The following is a 19,799-nucleotide window of genomic DNA, read 5'->3' on the forward strand; positions in this document are numbered from 1 at the left end:
TTTCTCCCTGACGGGGAAGCCGTGGCTGTGTCTCAGCCCATCGCTGCCGGGGGCGGGGGAGGGGGGAGAGCGCGACAGCGCACGCGCCAGCGTCGTCGTCCTTCTCCCGATTGGCTGACCGGGACAGGCTGCCACGACCACCAGCCATGATGTGGGTATGCCGGCGTTGGACTGGCGTAAACACAGTAAAATGTCTGACAACACCAGGTTTTAGTCCAACCGTTTTATTTGATAATACTCATAAGCTTTCGAGGGGCAGTCTTTTTACTACGACTACCCGCCCCATTTGCTGATCGCGAAAAAAAACCCCCCTTCGTCCCCGAGCTGAGCGCTGATTGGCTGGCTGCCGGCGTTGGGAGCTGATTGGCTGAGTGGGTAGCTCCCGCGCTGCGCCCCGATTGGCTGCGTCCCGCGCTGAGAGCTGATTGGCTACTGCTGTCCCTCACGTGTTGGGCGCTGATTGGCTTGCGCTGGCTCCGCGCGCGCGCGTAGCGCCATTACAGATTGACGATCGGAGCAGGAGGCCGCTATGCGGCCCTTCAAACGTTCTTCACCGTTCATCACTCTTATGGCTGATCGTCCAACTCGATAGCCCAATCCTGCTTTCTCACCATTAACTTTGATCCCATTCACCCCAAGTGCTATATCTAGCTGCCGCTTGAATACATTCAGTATTTTGGCATCTACTTCCTACGGTAACGAATTCCACAGGCTCTCCTCTCTTTAGGTGAAGAAATGTCTCCTCACCACCATCCTAAATGGTCAATCCCACATCCTCAGACTGTGACACCTGGTTCTGGACTCCCTGCATCTACCCTGTCTAGTCCTGTTAACATTTTAAGTCTGAGATCCCCTATCATTTGTCTGAACTCTAGCAAAAACAATCCAAACCTAGTCAATGTCTCTTCCTCCAGTCCCACCATCCCTGGAATCACCCTGCTAAACCTTCACTGCACTCCCCCTGAGAGCAAGAACAGTCGTCTTCAGAAACGGAGACCAAAACTTCACACACTATTCCAGACGTGGTCTCACTAAGACCCTGTGTAATTGTAACACATCCCTGCTCCTGTGTTTGAAACCCCTCAATGAAGGCTAACATACCATTTGCCTTCTTTACTGGCTGCTGCCCCTGCACATTTACCTTCAGCGACTGGTGCAGAAGGACACCCAAGTCCCTCTGTATACTCCCCTCCCAATTGACAGCCATTCTGGTAGTGATCTGCTGCCTTTGATTTTGCTTCCAAAGTGAATAACCTATCACTTATCCAAATTACATAGCACCTGCCATTGATTAGTTTACTCACCCAACCTGACCAGATCATTCTGAACGGATCTCTGCATCCTCGTTACAGTTCACCCAATTTGGTGTCATTTCTAAACCTTTTGTTACATTTTGTCCCCTCATCCAAATCATTAATACATATTGTGAATAGCTGGGGTGCCAGCAGGGATCCTTGTGGCACCCAACTAGTTACTGCCTGCCAATTTAAAAAGCATCCATTCCTTCTGTTTTCTATCCATCTTAATACACTTCCCCCAATCACCATGTGCATAATCTCGTGTGGGAATTTGTCAATGCTTTCTGAAAGTCCAAGTATGCCACATTGACTGTCTCCCCCTTGTCAACTCTACTAGTTACCTCTTCAAAGAATTCGAACAGATTTGTCGAGCATGATTTCCTCTTCATAAATCTATGCTGTCTGATCCTACCACTGCTTTCTAAATGTTTTACTATAAAGTCTTTGATAATGGATTTGAGAACTTCCCCACCACCAATGTTAAACTTACTAGTCTATAGTTGTTTTCTTTCTGTTTCCCTTTTTGAATATTGGAGTGACATTTGCTACACTCCAATCTGCAGGGACTGTTCCAGATCAGTAGAATCCTGGAAGACGACCATCAATGCATCCACTATTTCTAGAGCCACTTCCTTAGTACTTTGGGATGTAGATTATCAGGCCCTGGGGATTTATCTGCCTTCAACCCCACCAATTTTCCCACCACGATTTCCCTACTAATATTGATCTTCCTCAGTTCTTCCCTCTGGATTGGCTGTCTGGTTACTCACAATCAGTCTCTACCCTGATTAGTTGATTGTACATGAATGAATAGCTGTATTTTTGATGCAAGTCTCAGCTGGACAGCTCTGAGCTGTCTCTTCTGAACACTTGCTATATTAATGCTGAGGAGTTAGTTTGGGATCTTATTCAGTTTAAAGAACAAGGTTTACAGAACCTTCATACAATCACCCTGCTGTGCTTTCTATCTGAGTTTTAATGTTCAGTTACCCATTTATAAATTGCACTTACAGGGTTAGCTGCAATGGCTGATTTTGTGGATGTTTTACACCTATGGTCAGAAGGAATTGGCAGGTTTGTATTCGATCATTTTTGGCTACATTGATTCCACCATGGCACACTAGTTTGCATTGCTGCCTCAGTGCCTGGGATCTGGGTTCAATTCCCTGCTTGGGTCACTATCGAGTTTGCACGTTCTCACCGTGTCTGGGTTTCTAGCAGGTGCTCTGGTGTCCTCGCATAGTCTGAAAGATGTGCTGGTTCGGTGGATTGGCCATGCTAAATTCTGTGTGCCTGAACAGGTGCTAGAGTGTGGCAACTAGGGGATTTTCATAGTAACTTAATTGCAGTGTTAATGTAAGCCTACTTTGTGACACTAATAAGTAAACTTGAAACTTTCTGATCCCTTGGGAGATTTTACTAATTCGGGGACATGCTGGTCCATTTCATGCTGTTTGGGGAGTGTTATAACCAGGTACATTTGCTACAGGTTCCCTGGTGGAATGTTTGGGCTTCAATTACATCCTTCATTGTTGGTATATTCATTTCTCTTCAGTTCTGTAGATACTGAAGCAGCTCATGTACAAATGCAGCATGACTGGACAATACCCAGGTTTGGGCTGACAAGTAACATTCATGCCATACAAGTGGTAGGCAATAACATCTCTAACTAGAGGATTAATCATTGCCCCTTGATATTCAATGGCATTAGCATTGCTAAATCCCCCACTATCAACCTCCCCCCAATTTGTTGACCCGAAAGACTTGTCTGGAAAATACCCTCCGCTTCCTCTATTCTCATAATAAAATAATCATTGACCAGCTATATAAATATTGTGGCAACCAGTGCAAGTCGGACTTAAGCATCCTGTAGGGGGTAACTTGCTTCCTGGCTCCCTGTCATCCATCTACAGGACGAGTTGGGAGCTCTTTCTGTTTGCCTGGATGAGTGCAGTTTCAACAACATTTAAGTTTGCCATCCAGGAGAGAGCTGTCCAATTTGATTGCTGCCCCATCCAGAAACACTCAGTCCTCCACCTCTGATAGGATCAGTGCCAGACCCGTACCATCTATAAGATGCACTGTAAGAATTCACCATCTTCCAAACCCATACACCCACTACCCTCTTCCTTCAGTTATTCTGACCAGCACCCCCACCAAAAAAAACTAGCATCAGCAATACAAAAAAAGGAAAAGGCCCAGGGGACAAGACGACCAGATTAGGGCAAAGCATTGCAAAGGGTGATGAGGGTTGGGTGCAAGTTGAGTGAGAAGAGGCAGAGCAAGAGAAGAGGCATGTCCTCTCTGTATCCAATCCCAAATACTACATTTAGATCAATGAGCAACGGATACCAGAGAACACCTCTACCTGGAAGTTTCCCCTCCAACTCGTTTGTATATCATTACTGTCACTGGTCAGAATCCTGGAACTGCCTCCCTACCAGCACTGTGGATGTACCTACCCTTCAAGAATTTTAGTGGTTCAAGAAGGTGGTTTATGACTTTGTTCTTGAAGGCAATTGGTGAGCAATAAATGCTGGTCTAGCCAGTGACCCCACCCCACCCATTTAAATTTCAATTTAATGTTATTGCCACAGAGGAAGCTGCAGGAGGAGTGAGGGTTCAGGCTCTGAAGACCATGGCTTTGGCCTGCCCCTTGTTTGCAGAAAATTCTGCTCCCCCTCTTTTGCTCCCAGTCCATGCACTACTTGAATGTTGGGTAATTGGGTGGCACTATAGGGTCAAGTGATGGAGGCCATGTCTAACTGTTGTCTGGCATGCAGATAGCAACAAAGAAATTCCCACTAGCAAGTATTGGAAAGCACTGAGACCATTCTGTCCTGAGATTGGTTTTTTAAAGTTTTGATGAGAGCAGTGTTGACGTTCCTTTTAACGCTTAGAATGTGTCCCCATTTGGCTATTGGGATGATTGAAAGGACCAGCTTAAATGGAGGATCTTACTTCCCATGACTTACTGCAACAAAAGCAACATCATACATTAAGCAGCAACTGATGCACCAAATTCAAAAAGGCGTTTTGTTATGCTTCTAGCAAACATCTAAGCTGGCATTAGATATCAGTCTGGGTGGCAGTGTTGATTGGCTGAGTGGGGCCTGGTGTGGAGGAGTGCTGTGTGAATGGACACCAGTTGCCAGTTACAGTTGATTGTGTCCCTTTCCTCATGGATTGGCTGGTTATCCCTGGGAAGGATACTGCCCATACATTGGCCTAGATTCCTGCCCTTTCCATTCATTGACCATTATGTTGATTGGTTGTCTGGATTCCTGCCCCTTATGTCTATTGGTTGGCCCTGCCTGGAGAGGTGGTTTCATATTGGCTAGCTGGATACTGGCTGCTGTTGCGGATTGGCTGTCTGGTTACCCAGTCTCAACCCTGATTGTACATTCCCACCAGAATGAATTAGTTTGTATTTTTGATGCCAGTCACAGTTGGACAGCTGTGTAAGCTGTCTCTTCCTAACGCTATATTAATGCTGACAGGTTAGTTTGAGACCTTCTTCAGTTTAAAAAACAAGGTTGATAGGAACCTCATACATCATCCTGCTGTTTTATATCTACCAAGAGCTTTAATGTTCTGTTTTTATCCATTTATAATTATAAATTGTGCTGTTACAGGGTTAGCTACAATGGAGCCAGCTGCAACGATTGATTTGGTGGATGTTTCACACCGGTCAGAAGGAAATGGCAGGTTTGTATTCGGAATCATTTTATCCACTTTTATTCCAATCCCCTGGAGGGCTTTATGCAACAGGTGGAGGTGAGCTGGTCCATTTCCGAGCTGTCCGGAATGTTATAACCAGGTACACGTGGCATAATTCCCTTGGTGGGATGGCTGAGTTTGTGACAGCCTTCATACTTTGAGATGTCTGTTTGTCTGTCCTCTGAGACTGCTGTGTAAACCCAACACAGGAACTCTTGCAAATGCAAAAGTAGGAGTACAGCATGTAACCAATAAAGCTTGTTCTGCCATTCACTGATTGTGGCTGGTCTTGGGTTTCAGCTCTACATTCCTGCTCTCCCTGCAGCTTGATTCCCTGAAACCAAAAAACCTTAAATATATTCAACTGTGAAACATCCACAACCATCTGAGGTAGATCTTGACAATCTGCTGTCCTTTGAGTTGACAATGTCTTAGTCATGAGTGATCGCCCTGTTGCACTGAAACTGTGCCCCCTGTGTTTAAGATTCACCAGCCAGTGGATAGGAATTGTCTACCCCAGCAAGCCTATGTTTCAATTAGATCATTTCTTGTGTTTGGAAAATATGGTCTTATTTCCTCAGCCCCCTCATCATAGGACATTCCCACTCCATTATAGGACCACTACCTCATTCCATGGACCAGTTTTGTGATCTTTGCTGTAAAGTGTCAGTGGGTTGGCTGACTGGGGTCCAGTGTGGAGAGGTGCTGTGATTGGACACCAACCACCATTTACAATTGACTGTGTCCCTCACAGATTGGCTGGTTCTACCTGGGAAGAACACTGCCCACCCAGTGGCCTGAATTCCTGTCCTTTCCATTCATTGGCTGCCTGTGTTCCTGCCCAGTACATCAATTGGCTGTCTTGGTTCCTGCCCTTTGCACCCATTGGTTGGCACTTCCCAGAGCAGTGGGCTCATTAACTGGTTGGATACTGGCCACTCTTGTGGATTTGCTGTCTGGCTACCCTCTCTCTACCCTGATTGGTTGATTGTACATTCCTGCCAGGATGAATCAGCTGTATTTTTGATGCAAGTGACAGCTGAACAGCTCTGTGTGTGAGCTGTCTCTTCTAAATACTTGCTATATTAATGTTGAGGTGTTCGAGGCCTTGTTCAGTTTAAAGAACAAGGGGTATCGGAGCCTTCATACATCATCCTGCTGTTTTATACCTACTGGAGCTTTAATGTTGTTTTTACCCATTTATAATTTATAAATTGCACTGTTACAGGGTTAGCTACAATGGAGCCAGCTGCAATGACTGGTTTTGTGGATGTTTGACACCTACAGTCAGAAGGAAATAGTGGGTTTGTATTCAATCACTTTTGGCTACATTTATTCCAATCCCCTAGAGGGCTTTATGTGACAGGTGGGGGTGAGCTGGTCCATTTCCAAGCTATCTGTGGAATGTTAGAAGCATGTACAAGTCTCTTGGTGGGATGGTTGGGTTTCAGTGACATCCTTCATAGTTTTGAGATGTCTATTTGAACATAACATAAGAAATAGGAGCAGGAGTAGGCCATCTAGCCCTTCGAGCCTGCCCTGCCATTCAATAAGATCATGGCTGATCTGTCGCTGCTCAGTTCCACTTTCCCGCCCTCTCCCCATAACCCTTAATCCCCTCTCATCAAAAACCCATCAACCCGCGTCTTAAAAATATTTAGCGAGGCAGCCTCCACTACTTCAACGGGCAGAGAATTCCAGAGATTCACCACCCTTTGAGTGAAGAAGTTCCTCCTCAACTCCGTTCTAAATCGCCCCCCCTTTATCTTGAGGCTGTGCCCCCTAGTCCTACTGTCTTTTTTGAGCGGGAAGAGTCTCTCCACCTCTATCCTATCCATCCCATTCATCATCTTATACGTCTCAATGAGATCTCCCCTCATTCTTCTAAACTCTAACGAGTACAAGCCCAGTTTATTCAGCCTCTCCTCATAGCTCAACTCCGGTATCAGCCTAGTAAACCTCCTCTGCACTCCCTCCAAGGCCAAAATATCTTTGCACAGGTGCGGTGCCCAAACTGCACAGTACTCCAGCTGTGGCCTCACCAATGCCCTATACAGCTGCAGCAAGACCTCCCTACTTTTATATTCAATCACCCTCGCTATGAAGGCCAGCATCCCATTTGCCTTCCTGACCACCTGCAAGCTGGGTTTTTGCGACTCATGCACAAGGACCCCGAGGTCCCTCTGCACTGTCGCCTGCTGCAGTTTTTCGCCCCGTAAGTAATAGTCCTTCCTACCATTCTTCCTACCAAAGTGGACCACCTCACACTTGCCAACATTAAATTCTTGTTGCCATTTTCTGGCCCATTCGCCCAGCCTATCTAGATCCTTCTGCAAACTCTCCACAACCTCTGCACAATTTGCCGTTCCCCCAATCTTGGTGTCATCAGCAAATTTCGACACCCTACACTCGGTTCCCTCCTCCAGATCATCTATATAAATGGTAAAAAGCTGAGGCCCTGGCACCGACCCCTGGGGCACTCCACTAGTCACCATCCGCCAATTCGAATAGCACTTATTGACCCCCACTCTGCCTCCTATTTGACAACCAATCCTCTATCCACGCTAACACCCTACCCCCAACTCCATGTCCCTTGACCTTCTGCAATAACCTCTTGTGAGGTACTTTGTCAAACGCCTTCTGAAAATCTAGAAAGACCACATCCACCGGCTCTCCTCTATCCACTGTCCTAGACACATCCTCATAGAACTCCAGTAAATTTATCAGACACGACTTCCCTTTAATGAAACCGTGCTGCATCTGCTCTATCAAGCAATTCCCTTCAAGATGCCTTGCAATTTCCTCCTTAATGACAGATTCTAACATTTTACCTACCACAGACGTTAAACTAACCGGCCTATAATTCCCTGCCTTTTGCCTGGCACCCTTCTTAAACAACGGCGTAACATTAGCCGTTTTCCAATCTTCTGGCACTTCCCTGGAATCCAGCAAAGTCTGGAAAATAACCACCAAGGCATCCACTATCACCTCCGCCATTTCTTTCAGAACCCTCAGATGCATTCCATCCGGCCCTGGGGACTTGTCCACAATCAGCCCCTCCAGTCTGTCGAGCACCGCCTCTCTAGTAACAGTAATGTCATTAAGACCCTCCAGTCCTACCACCTTTCCATCGCTAACACTTGGCAAATTATTCACATCCTCCTCCGTGAAGACAAACAAAAAAGTTATTCAATACCTTAGCCATATCCTCATCCCCTACCACTAGGTCCCCTTTCTCATCCTCTAAAGGACCAACATTCACCCTAGCCAGCCTCTTCCTTTTTATATATTTATAAAAACTCTTGCTATCCTTTTTTATATTAAGCGCTAGCCCAGCTTCATAGTTTCTCGTACCCTTCTTTATCAACTTCTTTGTCAATCTTTGTTGACATTTAAACCTCTCCCAATCCTCTTCTCACCCACTACTCTTAGCTACTCTAAATTCCTCCGCTTTTAATTTAACACTTTCCTTCACCTCCTTCGTTATCCACGGCTTATTACCTCTCTTCTTACTGTCCTTTTTGACCATCGGAATAAATTTCCACTGAGCACCAAGAAAGATCTCCTTAAAGATCCTCCACTGCTCCTCAACAGACCCTCCCTCCAACACGCTCCCCCAGTCCACATTTGCCAATTCTTCTCTCATCCTACTGTACTCCCCTCTATTCAAACAGAGGACACATGTCTGGGAACCCACTTTCTCCTCCTCCATCTGCACCAGAAATTCCTCCGTACAATGATCACTCTCCCCAAGAGGATCCTTCACCACAAGGTCCCTAATTCTACCCGCCTCATTACATACCACCAGATCCAAGATAGCTCGCTCCCTCATCGGCTCCAACACACACTGTTCCAGGAAATTATCCCGGCAGCATTCCAAGAGCTCCTCGAGCCCACCTCGTCCAACATGGGTCGACCAATCAATATGCAGATTGAAATCCCCCATAACTACTGCCGTCCCATTCCTGCACGCTGCACTTATTTGCGCGTTAACAGCCCGCCCCACCTCCAGATCATTATTTGGGGGCCTATGGACGACACCCACCAGCGTCTTCCTCCCTTTGCTGTTCCTAATCTCCACCCACAACAATTCCACCCTCTGCTCCTTGGCTCCATATCATTTGTCTTTGTCCCCTGAGACTGCCGTGTAAACCCAGCACAGCAGCTCCTGCAGACTCAGTAGGAGTAGAGCATATGACCAGTAAAGCTTGCTCTGCCATTCAGTGTAATTGTGGTTGGCTTTGGGTTTCAGCTCTATATTCCTGCAGCTTGATTCCCTGAAACCAAAAAACCTTAATAGTTTCAACTGAAACATCCACAACCATCTGTGGTAGAGAAATCTTGACGATCTGCAGTCCTTTGAGTGAACAATGTCTCCTCAATCGTGAGTGATTGCCCTGAGACTGTGCCCCCTGTGTTTAAGATTCACCAGCCAGTGGATAGAAATTGTCTACCCCAGCAAGCCTCTTCCAAACCCTATGTTTCAATGTGATTGTCTCTTACGTTTGCACTTATTTTCTTGGTCCCTCCTCATAGGATAACCCTGCCCCTCATCCCGTGGACCAATTTTGTGATCTTTGCTGTAAAGTGTCAGTGGGTTGGCTGACTGGGGTCCAGTGTGGAGAGGTGCTGTGATTGGACACCAACCACCATTTACAATTGACTGTGTCCCTCACAGATTGGCTGGTTCTACCTGGGAAGAACACTGCCCACCCAGTGGCCTGAATTCCTGTCCTTTCCATTCATTGGCTGCCTGTGTTCCTGCCCAGTACATCAATTGGCTGTCTTGGTTCCTGCCCTTTGCACCCATTGGTTGGCACTTCCCAGAGCAGTGGGCTCATTGGCGGGTTGGATACTGGCCACTCTTGCGGATTGGTTGTCTGGATACCCTCTCTCTACCCTGATTGGTTGATTGTATATTCCTGCCAGGATGAATGAGCTGTATTTTTGATGCAAGTGACAGCTGAACAGCTCTGTGTGTGAGCTGTCTCTTCCAAATACTTGCTATATTAATGTTAAGGTGTTTGAGGCCTTGTTCGGTTTAAAGAACAAGGGGTATAGGAGCCTTCATACATCATCCTGCTGTTTTATACCTACTGAGAGCTTTGTTGTTTTTACCCATTTTAATTTATAAATTGCACTGTTACAGGGTTAGCTACAATGGAGCCAGCTGCAATGACTGGTTTTGTGGATGTTTGACACCTACAGTCGAAGGAAATAGTGGGTTTGTATTCAATCACTTTTGGCTACATTTATTCCAATCCCCTAGAGGGCTTTATGTGACAGGTGGGGGTGAGCTGGTCCATTTCCAAGCTATCTGTGGAATGTTAGAAGCAGGTACAAGTCTCTTGGTGGGATGGTTGGGTTTGTGATGTCCTTTGTAGTTTTGAGATGTCTTTGTCTTTGTCCCCTAAGACTGCTGTGTAAACTCAGCACAGCAGCTCCTGCAGACTCAAAGTAGGAGTGGAGCATATGACCAGTAAAGCTTGCTCTGCCATTCAGTGTAATTGTGGCTGGCTTTGGGTTTCAGCTCTACATTCCTGCAGCTTGATTCCCTGAAACCAAAAAACCTTAAATAGTTTCAACGGTGAAACATCCACAACCATCTGTGGTGGAGAAATCTTGACGATCTGCAGTCCTTTGAGTGAACAATGTCTCCTCAATTATGAGTGATCGCCCTGAGACTGTGCCCCCTGTATTTAAGATTCACCAGCCAGTGGATAGAAATTGTCTACCCCAACAAGCCTCTTCCAAACCCTATGTTTCAATGTGATTGTCTCTTACTTTTACTTTTGCATTTATTTTGGTCCCTCATAGGATAACCCTGCCCCTCATCCTGTGGACCAATTTTGTGATCTTTGCTATAAGGTGTCAGTGGGTTGGCTGACTGGGGTCCAGTGTGGAGAGGTGCTGTGATTGGACACCAACCACCATTTACAATTGACTGTGTCCCTCATAGATTGGCTGGTTCTACCTGGGAAGAACACTGCCCACCCAGTGGCCTGAATTCCTGTCCTTTCCATTCATTGGCTGCCTGTGTTCCTGCCCAGTACATCAATTGGCCATCTGGGTTCTTGTCCTTTGCATTCATTGGTTGGTTCTGCCTGGAGCAGTGGGTTTGTATTGGCCGCCCTTGTGGATTGGCTGTCTGGCTACCAACTCTCGACCCTGATTGGTTGTACATTCCTGCCAGGATGAATCAGCTGTATTTTTGCTGCAAGTCACAGTCGAACAGCTCTGTGTGTGAGCTCTCTCTTCCGAGTACTTGCTATATCATTGCTGAGGAGTGTAGTCTGAGGCCTTGTTCGGTTTAAAGAACAAGGCTTATAAAACCTCATACACCATCCTGCTGTTTTATATCTACTAAGAGCTTTAATATTCTGTTTTTACCCATTTATAAATTGCACTGTTACAGGGTTAGCTATAGTGGAGCCGGCTGCATTGACTGATTTTGTGGCATTTCGCACCTACAGTCAGAAGGAAATGGCAGGTTTGTATTCAATCATTTTTGGCTACATTTATTCCAATCCCCTGGAGGGCTTTATGCAGCAGGGGAGTGGGGATAGAGAAGGTCCATATGAGGAATGTTATAACCAGGTACACTGAACCCCAGCCATTCCTGTTGGGATGGTTGGGTTTCAGTGACACCCTTCATAGTTTGAGATGTCTGTTTCTGTGTCCCCTGAGACTGCTGTGTAAATCCAACGCTGGAGCTCCCACAGACTCAAAGTAGGAGCAGAGCATGTGGCCAGTAAAGCTTGCTCTGCCATTCCGTATGATCATGGCTGGCCTTGGGTTTCAGCTCTACATTTCTGTTCTCCCTACAGCCCTTTTCCGAGTGGGCCACCAGCCCCTTCATGCCTGCCCTGCCATTAATATGACCACAGCTAATCTATGCTGGCCTCAACACCTTTTCTGCGCCATTCCCACAGCCCTCTTCCTCAATCTATCAAATATTTATCCATCTCCACTTTGAATACATCTAATGATCCAGCCTCCACCACCCTTTGGGGCAGAGATTCACCACCCTCTGCAAGAAGAAATTTCTGCAAACCTCGTTTTAAACGACTGGTCCTTTATTTTGTAGCTATGCCCCCTTGTTGGAGATTCTCCCACTAGTGAAAACATCTCACCATCTACACTGTCAAACCCTCCTCAGATCGTTGTATGTTTGAATAAGGTCACCCCTCACTGTTGAGTTTCAAGGAATACAGACCCAGACTTTATAGTCTCTCTTGATCGGACAACTGTTTTATACCAGGAAGCAAGCTAATGAATGTTCTTTGGACTGTCTGCAATGTTATATCCCTTTTTCGGTAAGGGGACTAAAACTATGCATGTTCCAGTTGAGGTCTCACCCACACCCTGTATAATTAACAAAATGTCCCTATTTTTAAACTCTAACCCCTTTGCAATAAAGACCAAAATGCCATTTGCCTCAATTACTTGTTGGACCTGTTTGTTAGCTTTTTGCAATTCATGCACAAGAACACGTAGATCCCTCTACTTCACTCACCTGCAGTCTGTTTAGATAATCTCCTTGGGAAGTGCATGACCTTCACACTTCCCCATGTTAAATTCCATTTGCCAGAATTTTTCCCAGTCACTCACTCTCTCTACCCTTGTGCAGAATGGTAAATATCCTCTCCACAACATGCCCTTCTGCCCATCTTCCTATCATCCTTCCTCCAGCCTGAAAAATATCTAGTGAATGTTACAATCTGCTTCCTGCTGTTCAGCCATTTTGTATTGACATTGCAGCTGTCCCTTTTTATTTCATGAGCTATAACTTGACTGTGGATTGTGAATGCATTCCATAAACCAAGCTCTGATCTGCTGTGGTGGGTTAGTTTTTGCAGCTTGTTTTTTTTGAGTCTCCTTCAGATATCCCCCCCATTGTCAGGTTGCACATTTATTTTATCCTTCTGTTGCTAAGAACATAAGAAGCAGGAGTAGGTCATCTAGCCCTTCGCTGGTTGTAGTTGTACTGATTCTGGAATATTTCACACAGCATCATCGGACTTGGAGAATATAATGGAAGAACGTTCGCATCCAGAGTATGAGCCCACCTCTGGGCGCAAGTAGAGGAATGGCAAGAGATGTGCTCAAGTGTCAGGCTGATGTTGGGGGGGAATGTCAGCTGGGAAATTAGGAACCAGAGATTGTATCCTGAAGCTGAAAAAGATGAAGCAGAACTGGAACTACTCAGCAGCTCAGAAGGGCATCTCGAGCAAGAAACAGTTCACATCAAGTTTATCGCTTCTATCAAAACTGGAAACATTAGGTCCAGCAGACAGAAGAACACTGCAGAAAAGGGTGACACAGTGAGTTAGCACTGTTGCTTCGCAGCACCAGGGATCTGGGTTCGATTCCTGGCTTGGGTCACTGTCTGTGGAGTCTGCATGGGTTTCCTCCCACAGTCCACGATGTGCAAGTTAGGTGGATTGGCCGTGCTAAATTGCCCCTTAGTGTCAGGGGGATTAGCTAGGGTAAATACATGGGGGTAGAGCCTAGGTGGGATTATGGTTGGTGCAGACTGGATGGGCTGAATGGCCTCCTGCACTATAGGGATTCTATGATCATTAATGATCTAATGTATCATCACCATTAGATTCTCTAAAGATATTGGATATTGTTGATTTTAATGTGAAACATGTCAAATAAAGCAAACTTTGAATTTTCTACTGGAGTGTTTGTGCCTCTTAACCACAGACTGCAATCAGCTCCCTGGACACACACTTCTCAGCAAGGAGAGGCAGGGTACCCCTGACACCCTAAGCAAGTAGGTGTTTACAACCCTGTGGGTGCTGGTTTTAAGTGGTTATGAAGAAAACATTTCTGAGCAGGAACAGGTCAGACAAGCTTGGGGTGGCTGATGTATGGAATGGCTAATTAATAATCTAGACTGTTGGTGACTTGTTAGAAATCCAGAGCACAAGTTCATGTGGCAGTCTGAGATCAGTTGGCACAGTGGTTAGCACTGCTGCTTCACAGCACCAGGGACCTGGATTCAATTCCAGGCTTGGGTCACTGGAGTCTGCACATTCTCCCCATGTCTGCATGGATTTCCTCCTGGTGCTCCAGTTTCCTCCTACAGTCTGAAGATGTGCTGGTTAGGTGGATTGGCTGTGCTAAATTCTCCCTCAGTGTACCTGAACAGGTGCTGGACTGGTGAGTAGGGGATTTTCACAGTAACTTCATTGCAGTGTTAATGTAAGTCTACTTGTGACACTCAAATGAACTTGGTTGAAGTATCTCCACTTTGAATACATCTAATGATCCAGCCTCCACTACCCTTTGGGGCAGAGAATTCCAGAGATTCACCACCCTCTGCAAGAAGAAATTTCTGCAAACCTTGTTTTAAACGACTGGTCCTTTATTTTGTAGCTATGCCCCCTTGTTGGAGATTCTCCCACTAGTGAAAACATCTCACCATCTACACTGTCAAACCCTCCTCAGGATCTTGTATGTTTGAATAAGGTCACCCCTCACTTGAGTTTCAAGGAATACAGACCTAGACTTTATAGTCTCTTGATTGGACAACTGTTTTATACTAGGAAGCAAGCTAATGAATGTTCTTTGGAATGTCTCCAATGTTATTGCATCCCTTTTTTGGTAAGGGGACTAAAACTATGCAATGTTCCAGTTGAGATCTCACCCACACCCTGTGTAATTAACAAAATGTCCCTATTTAGATTCAATAAATAGCCATATAATTTAAAACCCCAACTGGTTCACTTGTCTCCTTAATGGAATGAAATATTCCAATCTTAACTCCAGTCCCATGTCAATGTGATTGATACAGATGGCCTGGTAACTGTCCCAGCCTGTACTCAAAATCTGTGACACTAATGTCCTGAAGGAATATTAATGAAGAGATCCATGGTAGAGGAACATATGAAACCTAGTTAAACACTGGTTCAGCCTTAGCTAGAGTCTACTGCAGTGCGCTGTACATTGAGAAGGATGTGAAGCGAGAGTGGCAGTGATTCACAGGAATGGGTCCTGGGATGAAGATCTTGGGTTAGATTGTGTTTTTGCTGGGGGAAAAAAATGGTGAGATTTGATTGAGGTGTTCAGAATCATGTAGGGCCTAAGTTGATCTTTTTCAGCACCCTAGCTGTGACTAATTCTGCACCCTCACCTCCTCCCCTACGTACACTACGCTTCATATAGTGCGCAAGAAACAATACTTATCGCTGTATCCTAATACATAGGACAATAAAATTAGACGGGGAGAAATTTCCCATTGGTAGAACAAGAGGACACATTTGTGGTAATTGGCAATAGAAGTGGTGAACTGAGGAATACCTTCACACAGTGAGTCGTTAGGGTCTGGAAGGCACGAGGAGTGTGGTGAAGATGGATTCAATAGCTGGAGATAAGTATGGGGAAAGAAGGGAAGCACACCACATTCTGCCCTCCTCTATGAATGGTGTACTTTGTGTAGATTTGATTTATTATTGTCACATGTATTAATGTACAGTGAAGAATATTATTTCTCGTGCTACACAAAGCATACTGTTCTTAGAGAAGGAAAGAGTGCAGAATGTAGTGTCACAGTCATAACTAGGGTGTAGAGAAAGATCAACTTAATGTGAGGCAGGTCCATTCAAAAGTGACAGCAGCAGGGAAGAAGCTGTTCTTGAGTAGGTTGATACATGACCTCAAATTTTTCCATCTTTTTCTGCGATGGAAGAATGTCTGGGATGCGTGGGGTCCTTGATTATGCTGGCTGCTTTGCCGAGGCAGCGGGAAGTGTAGACAGAGTCCATGGATGGGAGCCTGGTTTGCGTGATGGATTGGGCTACGTTCATGACCTTCTGTAGTTCCTTGCACTCTTGAGCAGAGCAGGAGCTATACCAAGCTGTGATACATCCGGAAAGAATGCTTTCTACAGTGCATCTGTAAAAGTTGGTGAGAGTTGTAGCTGACATGCCAAATTTCCGTAGCCTCCTGAGAAAGTCGAGGCCTTGGTGGGCTTTCTTAACTATAGTGTCGGGGCACGGGGGATCCAGGATGGGTTGTGGGTGATCTGGACACCTAAAAACATGAAGCTCTTGACACTTTCTACATCGTACCTGTTAATGTAGAGTGCAAGGAACAGTACTTTCCACTATATAAATACATGTGATAGTTCGATTCCCAGCTTGGGTCACTGCCTGTGTGGAGTTTGCATGTTCTCCCTGTGTCTGTGTGGGTTTCCTCTGGGTGCTCCTGTTTCCTCCCACAATCTGAAAGACGCGCCGGTTTGGTGCATTGATCCGTACAGGTGCCAGAGTGTAGCGACTGGGGGAATTTCATTGCAGTGTTAATGTAAGCTTTACTTGTGATTAATAAATAAACTTTTAACAATAAATCAAGTGTATTCCCTGGAGTTTAAAAGAATGAGAGGAGATATAATTGAAACACACAATTTTGACAGGGCTGGACAGACTGGATGCAGAGATTGTTTCTTCTAGTGTACAGGTATATCTATGTGTGTGGACCGTGGAGTACAAAAATATCTCTGGACAGTCGTACAGGGATATCTGTGCAGGGACAGTGGTGTACGGGGATATCTGTGTGGAGGACAGTGGTGGACAGGGATGTCTGGGGGACAGTGGCATACAGGGATATGTGTGTGTGGACAGTGGCGTACAGGGATATCTGTGTGGGGGACAGTGGCGTACAGGGATATCTGTGTGGGGGACAGTGGCGTACAGGGATATCTGTGTGGGGGACAGTGGCGTACAGGGATATGTGTGTGTGGACAGTGGCGTACAGGGATGTCTATGTGGGGGACAGTGGCGTACAGGGATGTCTGTGTGGGGGACAGTGGTGTACAGGGATATCTGTGTGGAGGACAGTGGCGTACAGGGATATGTGTGTGGGGGACAGTGGCGTACAGGGATATCTGTGTATGGACAGTGGTGTACAGGGATATGTGTGTGTGGACAGTGGCATACAGGGATGTCTATGTGGGGGACAGTGGCGTACAGGGATATCTGTGTGGGGGACAGTGGTGTATGGGGATATCTGTGTGGAGGACAGTGGTGGACAGGGATGTCTGGGGGACAGTGGCATACAGGGATATGTGTGTGTGTGGACAGTGGCGTACAGGGATATGTGTGTGGACAGTGGCGTACAGGGATATGTGTGTGTGGACAGTGGCGTACAGGGATGTCTATGTGGGGGACAGTGGTGTACAGGGATATGTGTGTGGGGGACAGTGGCGTACAGGGATATGTGTGTGTGTGGACAGTGGCGTACAGGGATATGTGTGTGGACAGTGGCGTACAGGGATATCTGTGTATGGACAGTGGTGTACAGGGATATGTGTGTGTGGACAGTGGCGTACAGGGATGTCTATGTGGGGGACAGTGGCATACAGGGATATCTATGTGGGGGACAGTAATGTACAGGGATGTCTGTGTGGGGGACAGTGATGTACAGGGATGTCTGTGTGGGGGACAGTGATGTACAGGGATGTCTGTGTGGGGGACAGTGATGTACAGGGATATCTGTGTGGGGGACAGGGATGTACAGGGATATCTGTGTGGGGGACAGGGATGTCTGTGTGGGGGACAGTGATGTACAGGGATGTCTGTGTGGGGGACAGTGATGTACAGGGATGTCTGTGTGGGGGACAGTGATGTACAGGGATGTCTGTGTGGGGGACAGTGATGTACAGGGATGTCTGTGTGGGGGACAGTGATGTACAGGGATGTCTGTGTGGGGGACAGTGATGTACAGGGATGTCTGTGTGGGGGACAGTGATGTACAGGGATATCTGTGTGGGGGACAGGGATGTACAGGGATATCTGTGTGGGGGACAGGGATGTCTGTGTGGGGGACAGTGATGTACAGGGATGTCTGTGTGGGGGACAGTGATGTACAGGGATGTCTGTGTGGGGGACAGTGATGTACAGGGATGTCTGTGTGGGGGACAGTGATGTACAGGGATCTCTGTGTGGGGGACAGTGATGTACAGGGATGTCTGTGTGGGGGACAGTGATGTACAGGGATGTCTGTGTGGGGGACAGTGATGTACAGGGATCTCTGTGTGGGGGACAGTGATGTACAGGGATGTCTGTGTGGGGGACAGTGATGTACAGGGATGTCTGTGTGGGGGACAGTGATGTACAGGGATGTCTGTGTGGGGGACAGTGATGTACAGGGATCTCTGTGTGGGGGACAGTGATGTACAGGGATGTCTGTGTGGGGGACAGTGATGTACAGGGATGTCTGTGTGGGGGACAGTGATGTACAGGGATGTCTGTGTGGGGGACAGTGATGTACAGGGATATCTGTGTGGGGGACAGTGATGTACAGGGATATCTGTGTGGGGGACAGGGATGTCTGTGTGGGGGACAGTGATGTACAGGGATGTCTGTGTGGGGGACAGTGATGTACAGGGATCTCTGTGTGGGGGACAGTGATGTACAGGGATGTCTGTGTGGGGGACAGTGATGTACAGGGATGTCTGTGTGGGGGACAGTGATGTACAGGGATGTCTGTGTGGGGGACAGTGATGTACAGGGATCTCTGTGTGGGGGACAGTGATGTACAGGGATGTCTGTGTGGGGGACAGTGATGTACAGGGATGTCTGTGTGGGGGACAGTGATGTACAGGGATCTCTGTGTGGGGGACAGTGATGTACAGGGATGTCTGTGTGGGGGACAGTGATGTACAGGGATGTCTGTGTGGGGGACAGTGATGTACAGGGATGTCTGTGTGGGGGACAGTGATGTACAGGGATCTCTGTGTGGGGGACAGTGATGTACAGGGATGTCTGTGTGGGGGACAGTGATGTACAGGGATGTCTGTGTGGGGGACAGTGATGTACAGGGATGTCTGTGTGGGGGACAGTGATGTACAGGGATATCTGTGTGGGGGACAGTGATGTACAGGGATATCTGTGTGGGGGACAGGGATGTCTGTGTGGGGGACAGTGATGTACAGGGATGTCTGTGTGGGGGACAGTGATGTACAGGGATCTCTGTGTGGGGGACAGTGATGTACAGGGATGTCTGTGTGGGGGACAGTGATGTACAGGGATGTCTACCTGTGAGGACAGAGTATTTTCCGGACAATTTCCGGATTCGTGCTGACTCTGATTCCGGGGTTGGACTGGAGAAGCTGTCACGTGAACATGTAGCAAAGTCGGAAGAGACACAGAAACAGATACAGTGAAACACAGACTACTCCACACACACATAGTGACAGCAAGAGAGAGAGAGAGTAGGAGACAGATACCCAGCGCAGCAGCTTCCCCAGTCTCTGCTTCAATCTCTCCACTCCCCAGTCTCTCCCTCTCTGTCTCTATCTCTCCCTCCCTCTGTCTCTCTCCCCAGTCTCTCTGGCCCTCTCTCCCGCACAGTGTCGCTCAGTCTGCCCCCGGCTCTCCGATGCTGCGGCTCCAGTTACTGTCCGGCCACCTGTCCCCCCCGGGCTTGGGGCAGCGGCAGCCCCGGGGGCAGAGGCAGGGGGTGGCCGGGGGGCCGCAGCAGCAGCAGCAGGAGGAGGAGGTGGTGGTGGTTCACGGAGTGAGGACAGCGATCGGCAAAGCCAAGAGAGGAAGCTTCAAGGTAACAGGAGAGGGGGAGTGTGGAAGGAGAGAGAGAAGGGGGGAGTGTGGAAGGAGAGAGAGAGAGAGAAGGGGGGAGTGTGGAAGGAGAGAGAGAGAGAGAGAAGGGGGGAGTGTGGAAGAAGAGAGAGAGAGAAGGGGGGAATGTGGAAGGAGAGAGAGAGAGAGAAAGGGGGAGTGTGGAAGGAGAGAGAGAGAGAAGGGGGGAGTG

General features: G+C 47.3%; 1 protein-coding gene and 1 long non-coding RNA gene across 3 annotated transcripts in view; both read left to right on the forward strand.

Annotated features, from left to right (window-relative positions):
- Positions 1 to 985: 985 nt before the first annotated feature.
- LOC145359171 (uncharacterized) lies at positions 986 to 13,708 on the forward strand. 2 transcript variants are annotated; one of them, XR_013889551.1, is made up of 6 exons: positions 986 to 2,372; positions 4,934 to 5,006; positions 6,247 to 6,322; positions 10,168 to 10,242; positions 11,434 to 11,508; positions 13,030 to 13,708. It is a non-coding gene; the product is annotated as an uncharacterized LOC145359171 (long non-coding RNA). The 2 variants fall into 2 exon arrangements; XR_013889552.1 differs by having other exon boundaries at positions 10,168 to 10,238.
- A 5,426-nt stretch (positions 13,709 to 19,134) lies between these two features.
- Positions 19,135 to 19,799, forward strand: part of acaa1 (acetyl-CoA acyltransferase 1) — a 33,915-nt gene continuing 33,250 nt past the window's right edge. The window contains exon 1 of the mRNA XM_080213620.1: positions 19,135 to 19,589. Coding sequence (XP_080069746.1) covers positions 19,410 to 19,589 — 180 coding nt within the window. The 5' untranslated portion in view covers positions 19,135 to 19,409. The remainder of the gene's footprint in view (positions 19,590 to 19,799) is intronic.

The sequence above is a fragment of the Carcharhinus amblyrhynchos genome, chromosome 2 (assembly GCF_965287045.1).
Source record: "Carcharhinus amblyrhynchos chromosome 2, sCarAmb.v2.hapA, whole genome shotgun sequence".
Taxonomy (NCBI): Eukaryota; Metazoa; Chordata; class Chondrichthyes; order Carcharhiniformes; family Carcharhinidae; genus Carcharhinus; species Carcharhinus amblyrhynchos.